This window comes from Epinephelus lanceolatus, chromosome 8, assembly GCF_041903045.1.
Source record: "Epinephelus lanceolatus isolate andai-2023 chromosome 8, ASM4190304v1, whole genome shotgun sequence".
In the NCBI taxonomy this organism is placed as follows: Eukaryota; Metazoa; Chordata; class Actinopteri; order Perciformes; family Serranidae; genus Epinephelus; species Epinephelus lanceolatus.
The window spans coordinates 22,719,180-22,737,564 of NC_135741.1; the positions used below are offsets into that span (position 1 = coordinate 22,719,180).

At 42.1% G+C, this 18,385-nt stretch overlaps 4 protein-coding genes and 1 non-coding gene across 7 annotated transcripts in view; 1 reads left to right on the forward strand and 4 right to left on the reverse strand.

The window, feature by feature from the left end:
- LOC117258557 (hemicentin-1) overlaps nucleotides 1-1,205 on the forward strand; it is a 28,403-nt gene extending 27,198 nt beyond the window's left edge. The window contains exon 20 of the mRNA XM_033629569.2: nucleotides 98-1,205. The gene's annotated coding sequence lies outside the window, so the exon portion shown is untranslated. The remainder of the gene's footprint in view (nucleotides 1-97) is intronic.
- On the reverse strand, nucleotides 71-4,920 carry apobec2b (apolipoprotein B mRNA editing enzyme, catalytic polypeptide-like 2b). The gene is made up of 4 exons (XM_033629570.2): nucleotides 4,539-4,920; nucleotides 1,958-2,138; nucleotides 1,448-1,791; nucleotides 71-1,345 (listed from the first exon to the last, which is right to left on the reverse strand). The coding sequence occupies exons 1-3, from the start codon at nucleotides 4,814-4,816 to the stop codon at nucleotides 1,450-1,452; spliced, it is 801 nt and encodes a 266-aa protein (XP_033485461.2). The 5' UTR covers nucleotides 4,817-4,920; the 3' UTR covers nucleotides 71-1,345; nucleotides 1,448-1,449.
- Nucleotides 4,921-6,790: 1,870 nt separating this feature from the next.
- LOC117257818 (zinc finger BED domain-containing protein 4) lies at nucleotides 6,791-11,692 on the reverse strand. 2 transcript variants are annotated; one of them, XM_033628152.2, is made up of 6 exons: nucleotides 11,381-11,692; nucleotides 11,152-11,246; nucleotides 10,651-10,899; nucleotides 10,287-10,546; nucleotides 9,586-10,192; nucleotides 6,791-8,628 (listed from the first exon to the last, which is right to left on the reverse strand). In XM_033628152.2, exons 3-6 carry the CDS (start codon nucleotides 10,882-10,884, stop codon nucleotides 7,786-7,788), a joined length of 1,944 nt encoding a protein of 647 aa, XP_033484043.1. In that variant the 5' UTR covers nucleotides 10,885-10,899; nucleotides 11,152-11,246; nucleotides 11,381-11,692; the 3' UTR covers nucleotides 6,791-7,785. The 2 variants fall into 2 exon arrangements, with proteins under 2 accessions (XP_033484043.1, XP_033484042.1); XM_033628151.2 differs by having other exon boundaries at nucleotides 11,152-11,692.
- A 932-nt stretch (nucleotides 11,693-12,624) lies between these two features.
- On the reverse strand, nucleotides 12,625-16,947 carry vma22 (vacuolar ATPase assembly factor VMA22). 2 transcript variants are annotated; one of them, XM_033628366.2, is made up of 5 exons: nucleotides 16,683-16,947; nucleotides 15,887-15,990; nucleotides 15,670-15,782; nucleotides 15,377-15,583; nucleotides 12,625-13,966 (listed from the first exon to the last, which is right to left on the reverse strand). In XM_033628366.2, exons 1-5 carry the CDS (start codon nucleotides 16,800-16,802, stop codon nucleotides 13,827-13,829), a joined length of 684 nt encoding a protein of 227 aa, XP_033484257.1. In that variant the 5' UTR covers nucleotides 16,803-16,947; the 3' UTR covers nucleotides 12,625-13,826. The 2 variants fall into 2 exon arrangements, with proteins under 2 accessions (XP_033484257.1, XP_033484258.1); XM_033628367.2 differs by having other exon boundaries at nucleotides 15,377-15,568; nucleotides 16,683-16,946.
- An 889-nt stretch (nucleotides 16,948-17,836) lies between these two features.
- Nucleotides 17,837-17,908, reverse strand: trnae-uuc (transfer RNA glutamic acid (anticodon UUC)). The gene has a single exon. It is a non-coding gene; the product is annotated as a tRNA-Glu (tRNA).
- Nucleotides 17,909-18,385: the final 477 nt, after the last annotated feature.

Genomic DNA, 18,385 nt, shown 5'->3' on the forward strand with positions numbered 1-18,385 from the left:
GTGAAGCTCTCATTGCATCACTTTGGCAAATAATTACAAGTCTGTAAACTTTTAAGGCTTTTTTTTAAGATTTTTTTTTTTTTTTTGTCTTTATTAGGACAGTCTAAGCATGAAGCGGGGAAGGGAGAGAGGGGATGACATGTAGCAAAGGGCAGCAGGCTGGCATTGAACCTATGGCTGCTAAAGAAAGGACATTGCCTTTGTATATGGGACACCTGCTCTAGCAACTCAACCACTGGGTGACACAGCCCTGTGAGGCTTTGATGGGTTACAATTTTTTTTTGATGTATTAAAACTAGAGAGACATTCTCGCTGTTTATAGGCTACAAGCGGCATATAAAATTTAAAGTTTTGACTTGTCTGCAGTACTGGATAAAAGTCGAGTAAATGAATTAGGAGTCGTCCTCCGGGCACTGTAAATATTGGTACCAAATTTAATGGAAATTAAAATAGTTAACGATATATTGCACCCTGGAACAACAGGCTGCCATTTAATGTGTACAGATTTGTTTTGCACTGAACATGACCTGGTGGCACAGTACTGTTGAGAACTTTACATAGTTTAATCCATGTCACTGCACTGATGAACTGTTAAAGGCACTGTTTACATTATGTGATATGCATCAATCATATACATTGTTGGCTTTCATTGTTAGCAGTTATGTGTACTGTACATATGTGTTGACCTGCAGGAGAATATATCAGTCCTCCTTTGGTTGGTTTTTTACTTGTTGTAGCAAACACCTAGGGCCAGATGTATAAACTGTGTATGCCCAAAAACATTTCACTGGTCATGTTATTAATGTGCGGGCTACACCTCGTTGTGTGAAATGTCAATTTTCAAATGATTTATGAGTGGTAAATCTTTCTTTTTTACTTTTCATCCTCAACTGTAAAGCACTTTAAGAAGTCTGTTTCAATATGAGCGCTATAAATGAACCTTTCTGATGTTTAATAACGATGATTGAGACATAACCTTGAAGATGGTTTACAGGTACATGTGAGGAATTAGTGGTACGGGCGCTATAAATGGCCGCAGTTGTGCATCTGGCCCCAGATCTGAGTAAATATAAGTTAGTCTACACCACAGCTTATTTAATATTAAATGTTACAGCAGTTTATGTTATTGCTGTCTTCCTCTCAACTGCCAATCAAGCAATTTGGGTCTCCCGATGAAATTATCAAAATAAAAAATACAAAATGTCGCCATGAGTGTTCATTCAAACTAAAACTGATCTGCACCGTCAGTTGTGACGGCAAGAAACACACATTCAACCAGTGGGGATATAACAGGTAGGCTGATTTGTGGTTCAGTCAGTGGGGAGATCTTGTCTATCGTGTGCACCTGTGACAAAAGACATAAGTATGAGACAGTCATTATGCAGACAAAACTCACAATCCAATGATTTTTTTAAACACACAAGTAGCAAATAACCCCCTGACTCACATCTACTTGAGGATATCAGCCAGTTTCTCCACATAGTAGTTGTAGTTCTCCTGACAATCCTCCCAAGGTGCAAAGCTCTCCTCCTCCTTCTCCACGTACGTTTCCCAAACGTGTATGAAGTCAGACGGCTTCATCATCCGCAGTTTGCAGCCGGCGCTCGCCAGAGCCCGGAGCCCCTCCACTATCTCCGGCTGCTCCCACTCAAAGAGACGGGAGCAGAACATGCAGAGACGGACCTTCTTGCGCTGCTGGAGGATGGTGGCCAGTTTGGCTGCACAGGCTGCACAGGGACTGGATGTTATGTACCAGGTGACCTCACACTCCTGGGATGCATTAGGGAGCACCTGGAGAGGAAAGAGAGGGGATTTACAGAGGGATAAAAGAGAATAAACATTATCATATAACTTTATCACAACAGAAAAAGCTAACAGAAACCAAAGCTTGCAGGGAGTTCATGTATGTGTTACATGATACGGCCAGTAAGAAAAGCTAAGTGAGAGCGTGGATTACCTGTTGAAAGAAGGCCTCTTCAGCATGAGCTGTGGCATGTTCATCCTCCATATAACCTTTCAGAGGCTCTGTGGTGCCTCCTGGTGTATCCACTCTGAAACACAGCAGGGTCTTGTTCCTCCCTGATGAGTACTCCACGTTCCTGAACTGAAACTTGAAGTAGAACGGGCTCATCTGTTCCCTGGTGGAGATTGAAAATGAGATCTGAAAACTATGTTTGCCTTTAAGTAAATACCAAAGCAAATGTTTCATGAGGCACATCACTAGCCGTCATCACGGGGCTTTTTAGTGCATGGAGGTTAAAGGAATACCTCACCCCCATTTCCATATCAATTACGCACCCTGTGTTATGTTTCATTTGTAAAGAAAACATTTTTCTTGCATGCCTCTGATGAACAAAGAAAAAAAAAAAACAATCTTGATGAATTGAAGTCAAGTGGGGCAAAACTATCTGAAAACATCAGTTTAGAAACGTATGCAGTATAATCCAAGTCTCATTTATGCAGTCATATGCTCAGCACTTCCTAAACAGACGCCCTTTCAGATGGGGAACTGAACTAACGGTGAAACTTATCTGTCTTCTCTTCAAAGCCAGACTCCATTGACAAAAACAGTAATTTAACCTCGCTGAACATGGACGCTGCTGGTCTACCGCTGCCTTGATCAGTTAGTTTGTTTGTGTTATTGTGTGACTTTGGTGTTTTAAAGTGTTTGTTTGGATTCAGCAACGTCACACAATAACACAAGCCAACTATCTGATCAAGGCAGCAGTAGATCGGCAGCTCTGATGTTAAGTGGGGTAAAATGACTGTTTTTGTCAACGGAGTCTGGCTTTAAAAAGAACATGAATAAGTTTTACTTGAATTCAGTTCCCCATCGGAAAGGGCTGTCTGTTTGTGAAGTACTGAGCATACAACTAGATGAATGAGACTTAGATTGTACTGCACAAGTTGTGTGAGACTTTGTGAACGCACGTTTTGACATAGTTTTGCTTTTTATAAATGCAGCCCCCTTTGACTTTTATTCTTTGTTCACCAGAGGCATGCAAGGAAAACAAAGTTTATTTTATGAATTTACTGGGTGAAGTATTCCTTTAAAGGAGCAGTGTGTAGGATTTAGTGACATCTAGTGGTGAGGACTGCAAATTGCAACCAGCTTAAACTTCTCCCGTGTCCAACATGAAGGTGAACTCCCACTTAGGATTCCTTTTGTGTTTATAGATCAGGAGGTTTTCATAGGGAGCTGAGTTATCAGCAGAGGTCTCTTCCTCTCCATAACAAGCAGACCAGCTGATTAAGACCAGTAAAGACACTGAATGAAGCAGTTTCATGTTACAAATCAGTGCTATGTGTGCTCATCTTTTTGTCTGATAACTTACGATCCAAATGATCGGGAGGTTTTTACCAGGAGCCGAATTATCAGCAGAGGTCTCTTCCTCTCCAAAACAAGCAGACCAGGTGGTTTAAACCGGTAAAAACACTGAATAAAGCAGTTTCATGTCTAAAAAAGTCTATGTTTTTGTGATGCTACTCATCGTGGAGGGGCTGATAACTAAAGTGGCGAAAGCAAAAACTCAAATGACCCTGTCTAGAGCCAGTGTTTGGTTTGTCTGTTCTGGGCTACTGTAGAAACATGGCGATGCAACATTGCAGCCTCCATGAACGAGGACCTGCTCCCTATGTAGAAATAAACGGCTCATTCTAAGGTAACAAAAACACAACAATTCTTATTTTCAGGTGATTATACACTAAAGAAAACATACTTCTGATATGATATTCCATTCCTGCCGATATATCCCCCTAAATCCTTCACACTGGACCTTTGGATGAGCATGAAAGAGTAAATAAACCCAATCAGCACGATGTGTCAACAGTACTTCCAAAGTTATCTGTCACCTTTAATGATAGTGCATGACAGTGTGACTGACATTCACTTCCTGGCCTATCAATGGCAGCATGACTCACTCATTTTGAGATGAATTTGTCAACCATCCAAGGCACAAAAAAGAGCGATGATATTGAGTCTTGGAAATAAACTATGGTGACACAGTGAATAGAATATTAACCAGGCTACTGCTGAGTAAACCGGTGCTTCTATAAATATTTTTGGCTCCCACATCATCCCATTATCTGTAGATGTGCAAGGCTCTTCACGATTCAGCCACTGTACAAAGCACATTCCCCTCCTGTCTTTCTTTATTAATCCTTTGTTATATTGCGCATGAATAGCCAGATGGATTTCACAAATAGATCTCTCGTATCAAACAGCTAATACTCAGAGAGACGGAGACTGTGGAACAGATGCTAGGCGGAGTGATAAAGCAGGGGCTGGCATCTGTCAGCTCTGTGACTCATCCCTATTCTTACCGTTGGGTTAGTAAGGATGGCAGGTGCAAGCCATTAGTATCCTTCCTCGCCAAAATCCACTATAGAACGTGCGTTGGGAACAATATGATGTAAAGAAAGACATGAAAAACTACTTTATATACAAGAGAAAACAACTAATAACCTAAGTGTTAAAAAGCAAAACAGGTAAGTGTGACACACTAACTCTTGTGTTGTGTGTGTTAAATCTCACTCACCCTGTGATGATCTCAAACGGTGGCAGTTCTATGGGCTGAAACTCTCCATTTTCTTCACTGTTTGCCACCTCTGCTCCTGTTGCGCCTCCACTTTCCCCATTCCTCTTCTCTTCTTCCGCCTTGGGCTGCTCGGGGGTCTTCTCTGACTTTTTCACAAGTTTGTCAGGCTTCTTCACACTTTTCTCTTTCCCCTTGTCTTTGTCCTTCTCATCGTTGGTTTTGTTTTCCACCTTCTTGTCTTTTTTCTTAACAGACACCCGGCTGTTTCTGTCGGCCATGATTGTGAGCAAGTGGGTGAGAGTGTTGGATAGAGAGGGAGGGACAGGGAGGAAGAGAGAGATAGCTCAGGGTAAGTAGAGTGATAACCCTAGTGCACTTACAGAAATAGATCCTATTGTGTGCCCTGGTGGGAGTCACAACACATGCATGTCTGGCTGGGGCAGGGATAGGTTAACGTACTCCTCCTCTTTCCATGCCCTGGCTGCTAAAAGGCCAAAGGACAGCACAAGAGTGGGTGACCATGTGTTGCATGAGGAACTTCAGGGGCTTTGCTGGACTTGTATCTCTTACACACTTTACGAAGTTGCCAAATTCAGAAAGGAAAGTACCATATTCTGTGTATAAACAGAAATAAATATATACAACCCCAAATAAAATGAGTGGCAGCTCTTTAATCCATCGGGCTTAAACTGTCAACGGGCCAGCAACAGGCAGGTTATTAATAACGATGTTTGCCTGTATGCGTCTGTGTGTATGGGGTAACCAGGGGTCTGTTGATACTGAACACCACGTTTGTTTGTGCCAACTCCAGTGACCTGCAGCACGTTAGCAATACACAAAGGCCAGCAAGAGGGCACCCCAAATAGGGAAGGAGAGACATCAGTGCGGCACAAACACACACAAACACCAGTGTGTAAGTATTTGTCTCTAAGAGTGCAAGAGTGAAGTGTGGCCCAGTGTGCATGCGCCCGTGAACAATCAATCTATGAAATCGCCCTGCATCAATATGGCCCTCTGCTGAGGCCAGTGTATGGGGGGAGGGGGAAAGATTGGTTTTGTAAGCGTGTGTGTATTTTTGCGTCTGTATGTGTCTATGTGCGGACAGAAAATGGCTTTCTGCACTGCAGATGTAATAACTTGAGGCATAAGGGAGATGGTGGGAGGGAGGGGGCAGTTCAATTACAATTTCCTTTCCTCCTTCAGTCTCACTCGCTGCCAAGTAATTCATTTCAGAGGCAATTACCAATAGGACCGCAGCCCAGCCTGCTCGACTAACTCAAATGGATGAGCTGTCACAGCCGGGGGGAGGGAAAGGGAGGGGAGGGAGAGACGCTTCAAGCTGCTCCACATACACTCGCAAACAACAACACACCCATGGGGATGAGCAAAAACACTTTTCAAAGATAAACACGCTGACACATCCACACGGATATCAAGCGACGTATCTAAATCCACAGAGACGTCCCGCGGTGATAATCATTAGGATCACAGCAATCTTTGATAATTATGATCTATGGGGGAAATCTCATTGTATCTCACACAGATTAACACACTTCCTCTGAAGTGCTTTTCAACTATAACAAAAACAGTAACACGGGGATGAAGCTGTTGTGCAGCCTGTGAAGAAGACATCTAATCCTCGTGACAGTCTTTATAATCAGATCTATTGCAATTCCTTCACAGCCAGTCATCTTCATATTGATTGATGCTGTTGCTCCCTATTTATCACATAAAAATAATCAATGCATCGAAGCAGCTTGTGCCCTCTGATCGTGTGTTTGAGAGCACGAGTACAGGAGCAACATATAGTCAACATATAGTCTCCTGCTAGTAATAAGATGTTGTGAGTCTAGTTGGCTTTGAAGGAAAGGACTGCGTAGGATGCGACTGCTGACTGCCTGCTGACTCAAATTTAACTGTAATGGAATTACATGCAATTACCCAACATCCCCACCGGCCTGGCCAAGAGTAACAGAGTTCTTGAATAAAAGCAAACGCACACAGCAACGTTCACAGTTTCTCCTTCAAAGCGGTGCCCTGCAAAGTGGTTTCAAAATATTTCAGTGAGGTCAGACAGAGCAAAAGTTGTGCCGCACTTGAACATCCTCAGCTAGCTGTCTGGGGGCAGACGCCGGGTCAAACCCATTTAAATTCCACAAAGTTCAGAAGTAGAATTGGACATTGATTGAAAAAGGAAGAAAGTGCTGGTGAAGAAAATGAAATGAAATTGACCTCCACTCTGACGGAGCACATGTGGAGTTATAAAGCAAGGCAAATTTATTTGTACAGCACATTTCATAACCCAAAGGCAACCCAAAGTGATTTGCTGATTAGTCCAGTCAAGTCAAAGTTCATTAGAGCCCAATCACAAAACATGCCTCAGAGGGCTGTACAAATAATAATTTCAATTTTATCTATACAGCCCCATATCACAAATAACAGTTTGCCTCAGGGGGCTTTACAGTATACAACATCCTCCTGTCCTTGGACCCTCACAGCGCAAAAGGAAAAACTAAGACTGGAATCGGAAAATATGAAGGAGTTAGGGTCAAAAATTAGATATATGAAGCAGATTTCCGCTTAAAAAGGTGTGTAACATACATGCATGAGTGCACCCAAATCTGTAAAATGCACACACCTCTGCGTTAGGAAGTGAAACTCGTTTATTATGATGTCCCAGTCATGAGGCATACATACAGAGAGAGAAAAGAATACGTGGATGATGCATATTGTTTAGCAGCTGATGCTTTCCTTTAAAAAAACAACAAATGAATTAGTCACAACCTCTAGGGTTACTGTATATCAGTGAAAATAAATCATGTGCTACAGTATGCAGTAATTGACCATTTGGTTATTGTTGGTTTGTCAGTGCACAGACACAAGCTGTGTTCGGGGTTCAGAGGATAGAGAGCGGAGGCTTTGCGGTGTTGCGGTTGTCTGAAGACCCTGACCAGGCAAAATAATGTTGAAGTAACTGCTTTAGTATTGATCTGCTTCTGGTCCCCTTGGTCCGCAGCATGTGGTATGATAGTCTGTATGCAGGCTACATGGTAAACAGACAGTAATCCTGGACAACTGAGCCTCTGGGTGATTCATTCCATCTCACGTCAAATGATGAGGACTATGTTATGCTGCTAGCTCAGGTTCCCTTCAAGAGGAACAGACGTTAGTATCCAAGAAGTAACTTTGCTGCAGGTATAAAGCCGTGAGTTGTTATTTTGGTAAAAGAAATGCCTGACTGCTAGCTTTAAGTCCATAATAATCTGTAGTTTGCTTTGAGGTAGATGAGCGTCTCCAGGTTCTTTGGTAAGACGCGGCCTCTCTCTGGCCGCAGACAGCGCCCAGCAGCAGTGAAAATGCTCTCAACTACAGTGCCACAAGCAGGTATGGTGAATGCCCGCTTTGCCACCTGGGCGAGCAGAGGAAAGTCAATTGCCTTACGCCGCCAGTAATGCAAAGCCTCCTCGTCTGTGGGCTCCTCTCGTAGGTAGACGGCCAGCTCCTGCTCCAGGCTCTTGGCTTGTGTTGTGGGTCTCTGCTTGATGAAAGAGAACAGCTTACAGGGCCGGGAAAGCGAGGAGACTGGCGACGGAGCTGGGGCAGGAGGAGTTTGGGATTGAGGGTGTAGGTCTGTGTTGGGGTCTATGGGGCTGGAGGCTGTGGAATGTTTGGACAACTCCTCTATGAGAACTTGTCTGTGCCAGTCAGGGTTGCTGCTCCAAGTGAGCTTGAACTGGGGGTCCAGGGTGGTGGCAGTGATGTAGAGAGGGTCCTCTAGGACGGGGGCCAGCCTGCGCTCTACAGCCTGGCTGAGGCCCACCAGGAGGGAGGGGCAGTGGGGCGTCGACGTCTCAGAGAGATGCTTACGGAGGCCGAGAACGCACGGCAGAGCCAGGCTGATGGAGACATGTCTGTCCGTCTGTATGTCCGCCTGTCTGTCCCCTTGCACCATGTCCCAGGCCTCGGTGAAGGGCTCCAAAGTGTCGGTGAGCTCCCTCAGCAGGGCTCTCTCTGAACCACCCAGCGCCAGCTCCCCCGGACCACTCACCTCCTCCAGGAACTCCACGGAGTCCAGCAGCCGCCGAAGCACCTGCATCACAAATGAAACAAAACTATGCTACTTAAAACCATGGAAATATACTCTTGCTTTTGTCATTGCAGGAAAGCTAGCATTTCTTAGCATCATAATATAAATCTTCCTGAAACAGCTTCATAATCTGGCTATGAAATTAAGTTATTACGGACACATGCTGCATACTAGTAACACCTTATAATAACCTATCAAAACCCCTAAGAATGAATTTTATCTTCTCAAGTTTGAGAAAGAATACCAGGTCTCTAAGCCAGACAGATGATGATGGAGGGTTAGGGGACTTCCATTCTAGCAAAATTCTGCGACGAGCTAATAGAGATGCATACGCCACTACAGCGGCCTGTCTGGCAGTCAGAATAGTAAGGTCCTCTGGAACCCCAAACAATGCTATCAGAATGCAAGAGTGCAAATCCCTTTTTAAAAATTACAGACAAGGTTGGCCTGGAAGCTCTTCAAATGTGGGACAAAGACAGACATATGGGCAAGGTCTGCAGGGGTGTTATTGCAGCAGCCACATCTATTGTCAAGACTACGCAAGTCTTGACAATGACCTAAGCACTGTGAGAGTACACACCCATAAATGTCTCGAACACAGAAAATAAGAAAATACAGGTAGAGGGCAGAGTCTTTAAACACCGGCACACACTTCTAGAGGGTCATAAGTGATGACTGGGAGGGATTACGTCTTCATGAGTCACACATTTGTTTTCAGGAAAATCCTGCATAGTGTATCAAGTGCTTATTAATGTATTTGTCAGTATAACTCCTCAAGTAACTACCACAGCTCTTACTGATAGTATAACATAGTTGTAATTAATAAAATACATCATCATAAAGCTGTAAACATGCATTAAAAAGTCCTTACATCTGCATATCATTTATTAAGTGTCTACATTCTTGTAAAGGTTAAGTAGGGGGAGTTTCAGTAAAGGGCTACCTGTATACTTTGCATACCTTAAGCTGAGCAGCCCAGTCTCTTGCTGCAGTGGGGGTGTTTCCTGGTCCCCCCATATTCAACCCAGGACCATCAAACACCTGGCTGAGCTTCTCAGGTGGCACAGCAGAGGTAATGTAGTTGTAGAAACACGCAGCCTTGGCCAGAGTGGAGGTGACCTGCTGAGAGGAGCGTAACCCCTCTCTGACACACTGTTCAAGGGAGCGAGAGAAACAGTCCACTCGACAAACACCCAGACCCTGCTCCCACGAGTCCTCCCACTCCCCTTCCTCTCCTTCCTCACCGTGACCGTTCCTGATCCCCTCCTCCACATTGTTACCATTGTCCGCCTCTTCTTCATCATCCTCGTCATGCCCGTTAGCAAGAGGAGGTGAAACCAGGAAACCAGGCAGGCAACATGGCTTTACAGTTGCTGTGGTCGTTGCCAGAAAAGGGTCCGCAACCACACGAAACGCCCTCCCTGACACGCCGTGAGAGTGACACACTTCATCAAAATCTGACAGCACACGGCTCCCGGAGCTGCCTCCAGTCAGGGGGAGGCACGCCAGGAGAGCTGAACGCATCTGCCAATCAGATGTGAGGAAATGGCAGGTGACACCGAGGTACCTGCAGAGAGAGAGCGGAAGAGAAGTGGACTCATCAGCGAGGGAATCAAACCAAGAGGGGATCATGTTGTTTTTGGTTGATTTTACCTCCTTACCCTGAAGTGGCTCCAGTTAAGCCCCTCCAGAGATCCAGGCTGAGGCTGAGGGCATGCGCCGAGGTCAGGGCCTGACGGGTGGCGAGCTGGGCCTGGTAGGCGTAGGCTGGGAGGAGCTGGCTCTGGATGTAGTGCTGGGGCTCGGGGGTGTAGCGTGGCTCCAGGAGCTGAAGCAGCTCTCTGAAGCCTTGGTTTTCTACTATGGACACTGGCTGCAGATCACGCACAATCATCTTAGCTATCGCCTCGGAGATCAGAACCTGTGGCGACAAAGAAAACAACAAATGACCCTTTAACACTTTTAGGATTTCAGACATGATAGCTCCAGTTTTTGCTTCTCAAACAATGATGAATCACAACACACCTGTCGTGGGTCATGCCTGTCAAACTTGGTCACCCCTCCTCCAGAGCCTCCTCCTACTCCTCCCTCAAGAGTTCCCATCCCTCCAACACTCCCTCCTCCACCTCCAGCTCCCACTCTAGTGCTGATGGGGACAGTGTAGCGGGTGCTCCCTCCATTTGTGGTGAAACTATGCAGGGAGCCAGAGGAGTAGCCCTCTCTCTTCATATCCTTCCTTTTCACAAAGTCATCATACATAGCCTGGTGCTTCCGCTGAGTGGGAGAGAGACAGAGAAGAGGATCAGTGATGTTAGAGGCGGACAGGTAGAAGAGTTACTGTGCTGGTCATCTCCACCATACTGTCTTGTTGTGACATCTGTGGAAGAGGATCCAGTGAGCACAGAAGCAACAGACTGTCAGGTTTATACAGCTGACAGATAAAGATGCTGTAGGGCCAGCTGACAGGAATATAACAAGACAGAGAATAAGTGTACACCATAAAACATTTCATTTTGAAGTCATTACCTTGAGATGCGTTACGAAGTTGGACGTGACACTCCGCTTCGCCTGGATCCTGGTGCCACACGCCTTGCAGTTGGACTCGATTTTGCCATTTTCACCTTCAAACACAATATTAAAGTAATCCAGAATAGACACCTTCGAAACTGACGCCATTGGAGCCCACAGTTCCTCTGCTCCGAAGTGAAATCAACTTGCGATCAAGGACAATCTGAGTCTGATATATCAATCTCACCTCGCCTCTAATCATGTGCGCAGGCCAGCGTGTTTACTTCCCGATCTCTGATCACACATGAGAAAGAAGAAAAAAAAATGTTGATGCCAGTTGCGCAGACAAAAGGAAAATTGATTCCAAGCAGGAGTTGCGTCGCTTGCACGCCCGAAATCGACCACAATCTGTGTACACGGGGCTGCTGCGGATATCTGGAGACATCAATGATATTGTGGTGAAGCTACATGCGTTGTTTCTGCGCGCCCAGCCGTCGTTAGGACGCGAGTGAAGGGGAGGCAGAGCGCCGTGTTTCATGGAGGCATACAGACAGTATTATAATTGGACCAGGAAGTACACACAATAAACCGAGTCTCGTCTCCCCTTTCGGCAGTTCTCGGCAATGTTCGGCTGTCCCCAGTGTGGAGGAGGGAGCTCTCCTCGGATATTATACTAACAATAAGATTGAGACTGGATTTCTATATGGAGAATAGAATAAACCATTTATTATTTTATTAAGCATTTATTTATTTATTATAATTGTTTAATTATTTAGGGAAAAACAGAATACAAATACACTCACTATATTATGTATAAAATATATATATATATATATATATATATATATATATATATTATGTATAATTGATTTTTTCTACTCTCATACTCTTTTTAAGCATTTTTGACATTTTTTATTTTATTCCTGTATATTTCTTTTGTATATTTTAAATTTTAGTGCTACTTCTTTTTGTATATATTTTCTATTTCTATATTCTCATATATTTTATTTATCATAATTTTATTATTATTATTATTTCATTACATCTGTTTTTGTCTTCTCGTATTTACATGTATATTACTGTCACACGCATTTCCAAGTTTAGGATCAATTAAGTACTGTCTGTCTGTCTGTCTGTCTGTCTAAAAGACAATTCAGTGCCACACTCTAACAAGGCCTCCTTTGTGAAGAATTAATAATAACAATAATAATACTCATACTGGCGCTATTAAAGGTTGGTAAGTTGTTTACCAATGCTTTACAATGTTGCAAAAAAATACCCTTACTGATTATGGACAGTGTAATTTTTTAGGTTTTTTTGTTTTGTACAGCACTTCAAAACCAATATGAGGAAGTGTTTTATACTAAACAAACAGTTAAGAACAGAGAGTCATAACATAAACATTAAAAATGTACTGATTAATTGTGACTGAAATGATTGATATGCTAAGTGATATGGGTGAGTTACTTTCTGGAAAATGGCAGCAGATGACCTAGACCACAATTTATTAACACTTTAATAATAGTAATAATAATGATAATAAACATTATAATAAATAATACATTTTAAGAAAATACGAAGAACAAAAAAAATATAAAATACCATCACTGAAGCAGCTAAGCAAAGTCGGCAACTAACTGCCTGCTGACAACACAAGATAAAAACTATGAAAATAATCAAATGAGGCATATATAAAATAAACAATGTGTTGAAATTAATAAAAGGCTTTTTTGAACTAATAAGTTCATAGGATGTCACTGATTCAGCAAGCCTCAGATCCTTGAGCAGGGAGAGCTGAGGAGCCTCAACTGAAAAAGCCTGGTCACCTTTGGTTTTGGGCTGGGCCTGAGGAACAGCCAACAGAGCGCTGCCTGAGGATCTGAGGCTGCCATCTGGCTCATAGGGGAGCAGCATCTCAGCATTGTAGCTGGGGGGTAAACCATGAAGTGTTTTAAAAGTGATCACTAAAATCTGGAAATCGATTCTAAAACTGACTGATAACCAGTGAAGAGAGGCTGAAACAGGGCTGATATGGTCATGTTTTCTGGTGTTGGTTAAAAGCCAAGCAGCTGTGTGTTGCACTAGCTGAAGCCGTGAGATGGCTTTTTGGCTCAACCCTGAATACAATGAGTTACAGTAATCTAACTGTGAAGAAATTAAAGCATGGATGACCTTCTCAAGATCATGTTGAGAGAGAGAGAGGACCTGAAAAGAAATTTTCACAACCCTGCAACATAAACTGGTTCTTATCAATGCCTTATAATTGATCTATAAAGTATTAGTAAGCTTTTAATAGATAAATCCAGTTATTATAACATAAAAATCCTTTACAAAAGAGCATCTTGTTAGAAATCGTAATGGCCTTTTATTGAAAAAAATTCAAACAGGTTCTGTTTATCTTTATAAATTAATTTTACAGTCTACAACACAGATTTAATTTAAATCCTAAAACCCAGCATCCACAAACACATCCATCTCAAACAGGCCACACATCTAACAGTGAGACAGTCAAAAACACACAAGATGAAATGTAATCTACTACTATGAAGTCCCAAAGTCATTACAGAACAATCTGTAATCTCCACTTTTGAGTTCATTTGGCCATCAAGCACAATCTACTGACTCCAACCTGTCACTCTCTGTGGCTACACACTCTTCTCAGATCATCTCCAGCTTTGACTCCACAGAGTTATTTAGTCTGCCACTTGGTCCAACTGGGCTGCTAAGGCTTCCTCCTGGAGACTGTGTTTGTTTTTCATGCTGTGCTGCAGCTCCCGTCTGGTGTTCAACACTGCAGTCTGAAGGGTTGCAATCTCAGCTGACAGCTCGATCACTGTAATATTACAGGGAAAGGAGAGAAAATTAAAGATGGGGAAAAGGATTTACCAGTGGGTCATTAAGAGCTGTGGTTGAAGCTTCATCTTGCACACATGCGTAAAAATACAAATAAAATGATAACGTTCTTCCTAAACACCTTGTAAGGAGCATTATGTCATATGCACGTTGTGCATGAACCCAATGTGGCGCCAAGAGTTCAATACACTGCAACTAAAGAATTCAAATATACAAAACAAAAGCAAATGAATAAAGCATCTTCACCAATCTGATAACACATACTTCATGTCGCCTAACGTAAGATGCTACAAATATAGGCTAGGTTAGCCTGTATCCGAGGCAAACTGGTAAACTGTTTGTATTTTGTCAGCTTATTTGAATCAGGAGGTTAGTAAGGTGAACACCAGGTGCGTAGCAAATATCTGCAATGATTTCTAGATCATGCTGTCAGTGTGAAAAGAAAAAAAAAAAATCATGATTCCCAGGGAGTCAACTTAAGTGTGTTTCTGTATTTGCAACGTGCTTTGTGATGCTGCATACAGGATTTTTGAAAGTTCTCCATAATATTTTCCGCCCTTTCCATGACTCAGTAATCTAAAATAATCAGCCTGTATACTTCTCTGACAAAAGGCAATTTGAGGAAGGGCTCATTTCCAAATGTGGAGAGGAACACACACTTTGTTCCCCCACAACTAAATCTGGCCACTATTCTGCTCTGCAACAAAACATCATAAGTTTTGGGGCAGAGCCTCACTCCAGCCCGGCTAAGATCTGCCTCTCTCTTGAGCTGTGTATTATATTTGCCATTTAAAAGCCACACATTGTAATACACACTCTTCCCAGGCATTTGTGGTTAAGCAAACTGCTAGGGTTTGCTAACTTTATTAGCATGTTGGACATCCCCCCTGCCAATGAGCTGCATGTGCCAATATGTATCATGTGACACTAGTCACGTTTCAGTCATGCAGTGCAGCAGCACGTATTCATGACCGTGGGAACCCTGTGTGTATGTGCTTTCAAACTGCCGAATGTGTATCACATTTTGCCCATGTTTCATTTCTTTGCAGTGTTTTGTAAATGATCCATAAATTCTGTTAAACTGATGAAGCATGTGCTTTCTTATGCTGCAATGAGTTCAGCTCTCAGTGCCGCCTTAAGAAGCTCAGCAAAAATAAATTGATGTGACAACAGATACAATGTGTACAACTGCTGACACATGGTTGTTTTGGTACAATGTGGAGAGAAAGAAAACCATGTCTATCCTTAGCAGTATCTAGTACATACATATCAAATCAAAATAATAACATAATCCTGGCTATATCGTGACATATTAGCAAAACAAATATTCAATTGCTTTAAAGCAAAACCAAAGCAAAGTATAGGATCTTTTGGAAATATAACACCATACCTTGCCTGAATGATGACTGCGCTTGTTTAAGAGACTGTGGCACCAGAATCCCAAACCACTTCAGCGGATCTTGCTGAGGATTCTGCTCAATTTTCCTCACTGGAGTAACTTCAGGAGCTTTCTCACTGCTTGCTTCTTCACTCGCCTCTTTCTCTGTGGTATCCTTTTTTGGTTTGATTCTTCTCCTGACACCTGTAGAAAGAAAACCTGTATTTGTTACATTAAAAGTGTGTTTGGTTTTGGTAAATGCAAACATTCCTTTTCCATTACCATATGCACTATGGCAGACTGACCTTCTTCTTGAGGTCCAATATCCTCTATTGACTTAGCATCTTTTCCAGCCTCATTACTACACTTTTGTTTGACCCTTTCTGAGCAGAAATCCACCTCACCACTGTCCAGTGTTCTGTAACACATAAATCCAAGTCATAAAAATTGACAGTCACTCAATTCCAATGAACAACAATTTTCCCAGCAGCATTTATCCCATAGATTTGCCAAATTCCTTACCTGGCATGAACACAGACCAGTGGCTCTATCTCACTCGCATACTGAAGTGCAGAGACGTGTTTGTTTCCCATGGAATATCGAGCCTTGGAAATGGAGAACCATCCCTGTGGGGAACATGCAATGGTAACCTTACATTACACAGGTGTTTAAGTGGGAGAAGAATATACAGGGTAAAATACGAGCCTTCAAATACTAAAAAAAAAGCTTTAAAGCAATTGTGTGTAAGATTTAGGGGGCTCAAGTGGTATCTAACAGTGAGGACTGCAGAGACAACCAGCTGAAACTTCACCTGATTACAATTTCTGTGTTAAGTTCAGGATGTTTTACAGTGTGTCGGATTATTCAGAGATCACTTCCTCTCCAACACAAATGGACCAGGGTATTTAAACCAGTAAAATCATTAAATAAAGCCTGGCAGCCAGTGGTTTTCCAACACTGCTTGCCATGAAGGGAATGCTAATTATTGTGGCTGATGCAAAAATACAAATGGCCCTATCTAGAGCTTGTGTTTGGCTTGTCCACTCTGGGCTACAGTTGAAACGTGGCGGTGCAACATCAACAGTACAAAACCCAGAGATAGTCATCACTGTATTAGATTACTACCAAAAAAAAGCAGAGCCTTACATGTGAGGGGGTAAAAGGTATTTCAGCTCGATTTCAAAAAGGGTTACACCTTCAAATACATTTACTGTTCAGATTTTAAAACACACACATTAAACAGAAATAGCTGTCTGTGAGTGGTAAGCCTGCTTAAAGCAAATTATAGGTAAACTCTGCGTGGTTTTCTGAGTGCTACCTGCTCTATAAGAGAGTTGAGGGCGGCTCGTTTCTCCTCCAGTAACTCCAGCTGGTCCATGAAACGGAGCAGCTTTTCGTCCAGTAACAGAGAAGACTCCTCCAGTTGTGACACACCCATGTCGACTCTTTATACCAGCTCAAATACCGCCGACTTTTCTACTGAAAATCACCCGTTCGACGCTAAAATAGACCACACTGACCCATGTAACGTTAGAGTACACAAGACGCTTACTGCTTCCGCATAGCATCACATGACACGGGGCGTCACGTGATTAAGATCACATGACACAGCTCTGCGTAGAACTGTATGGAGGACGACAACGAAATAAAACATAAATAAATAAAATTATAACTAAATACATGTCTAAATAAACCATATGGAAATTAATAGATAAAAACGTAAATAGATGATAATTAAACAGGACATAAATATTTAAATATATATATATTTTTTTACATTTATCTTGAATGTACACCTACATTTCTGTACTATTTCTGTGTCCCTGTGGCCTATTCAAAGGAGCAATTGGAGCAAATGTATCCCCATTATTGAATTAGGTGGAGCAAACTTGTGGTTTTGCTTCTCCACTTTTTGTCTTTTCAAAAATGTTAAAATAATGTTGTTGTTTTTTTAAACAGTCCCATCATTCAGGTGATTATATCTAAGCAGCCTATATTATAATAATTTTCCTATTTTTTCAGCAACTGACAAAAACAAGTAGCAAGAAACAAATATTACCCTTTACTTGGAATGTTGGTAGATTATTGGCAGCCCTAAAAGAAGTCAAAACATTTTTTTCCCCAGTAAAATTACTTGTAGCGCACAATAAAAGTTAAATTCAAAGTGCTGCATTCAGCAGAGCTATTACTAGTACAATGCATTTAAATACACTTAATCTATTCAAGGGTAATTCTTACATAATGCTGAATCGTTTAATAAACAATAATGGATAATATTTTAATTGTTATGTTTATTGTTATATATAACCAACATGATATTCAGTCCATCCTGCATGCTTACTGTTGTCACTTTTTTACTGATTCTGACTTCAAATTATATTACGCAAAATCACACTCTGTTAATATGAAATAAATTCTGTGTGTAAGGTAGGCATCCTGAGACATTAAATACTATATAGTGCAAAAGAGTAATTCCCATACCGGGAGTCGAACCCGGGCCGCCTGGGTGAAAACCAGGAATCCTAACCGCTAGACCATATGGGACAGATGTACAGCTCTCAATGTCCATTTCTTTTATACGCCCCAGTTCCGTATCATAAAATAGGGTATAACCCACGATGTAACGGAAACGTTAAAGCGATGAGCAGCAATCAGTAGTGGAAGAAGCACTCAAACATTTTACTTAGTACGTAACAGTAAAGTAAAATTACAAATAACGTTACTCTATTAACATTACAAATAAAAGTCCTGCATTGAAAATCTAAGTCTTTACAAAAGTAATGGCACCAAAATGTACTTAATACCTAAAGTAAAAGTGACTTTAGCCTAGCCATTACGCAGAATGGTCCATTTTATAATCATATAGCATTATGTAATATCACTGGATTATAATGCAACGCTAATGCATTAATGTGTACATCAGTTTATTGTTGCAGCTGGTAAAAGTGGAGCTTATTTCACTAACTCCATATACTGCTGGGTAGTTAAATCTACACTCATTTATCAGAATTTATTAGTTGA

Excerpts from the sequence above, each read along its gene's own strand:
- LOC117257818 (XM_033628151.2), bottom strand. The coding sequence starts at position 11,301 with ATGGCGTCAGTTTCGAAGGTGTCTATTCTGGATTACTTTAATATTGTG. Across the intron at positions 10,547-10,650 it reads ACAGGCATGACCCACGACAG|GTTCTGATCTCCGAGGCGAT; the intron begins GTGTGTTGTGAT and ends TTGTCGCCACAG. Across the intron at positions 10,193-10,286 it reads TTAACTGGAGCCACTTCAGG|GTACCTCGGTGTCACCTGCC; the intron begins GTAAGGAGGTAA and ends CTCTCTCTGCAG.
- apobec2b (XM_033629570.2), bottom strand. The coding sequence starts at position 4,816 with ATGGCCGACAGAAACAGCCGGGTGTCTGTTAAGAAAAAAGACAAGAAG. Across the intron at positions 2,139-4,538 it reads CCGTTTGAGATCATCACAGG|GGAACAGATGAGCCCGTTCT; the intron begins GTGAGTGAGATT and ends AATCTCCACCAG. Across the intron at positions 1,792-1,957 it reads AAGAGGCCTTCTTTCAACAG|GTGCTCCCTAATGCATCCCA; the intron begins GTAATCCACGCT and ends TTTCCTCTCCAG.
- vma22 (XM_033628366.2), bottom strand. The coding sequence starts at position 16,802 with ATGGGTGTGTCACAACTGGAGGAGTCTTCTCTGTTACTGGACGAAAAG. Across the intron at positions 15,783-15,886 it reads CTGGTCTGTGTTCATGCCAG|AACACTGGACAGTGGTGAGG; the intron begins GTAAGGAATTTG and ends TATGTGTTACAG. Across the intron at positions 13,967-15,376 it reads GCAGTCATCATTCAGGCAAG|TGATCGAGCTGTCAGCTGAG; the intron begins GTATGGTGTTAT and ends GTAATATTACAG.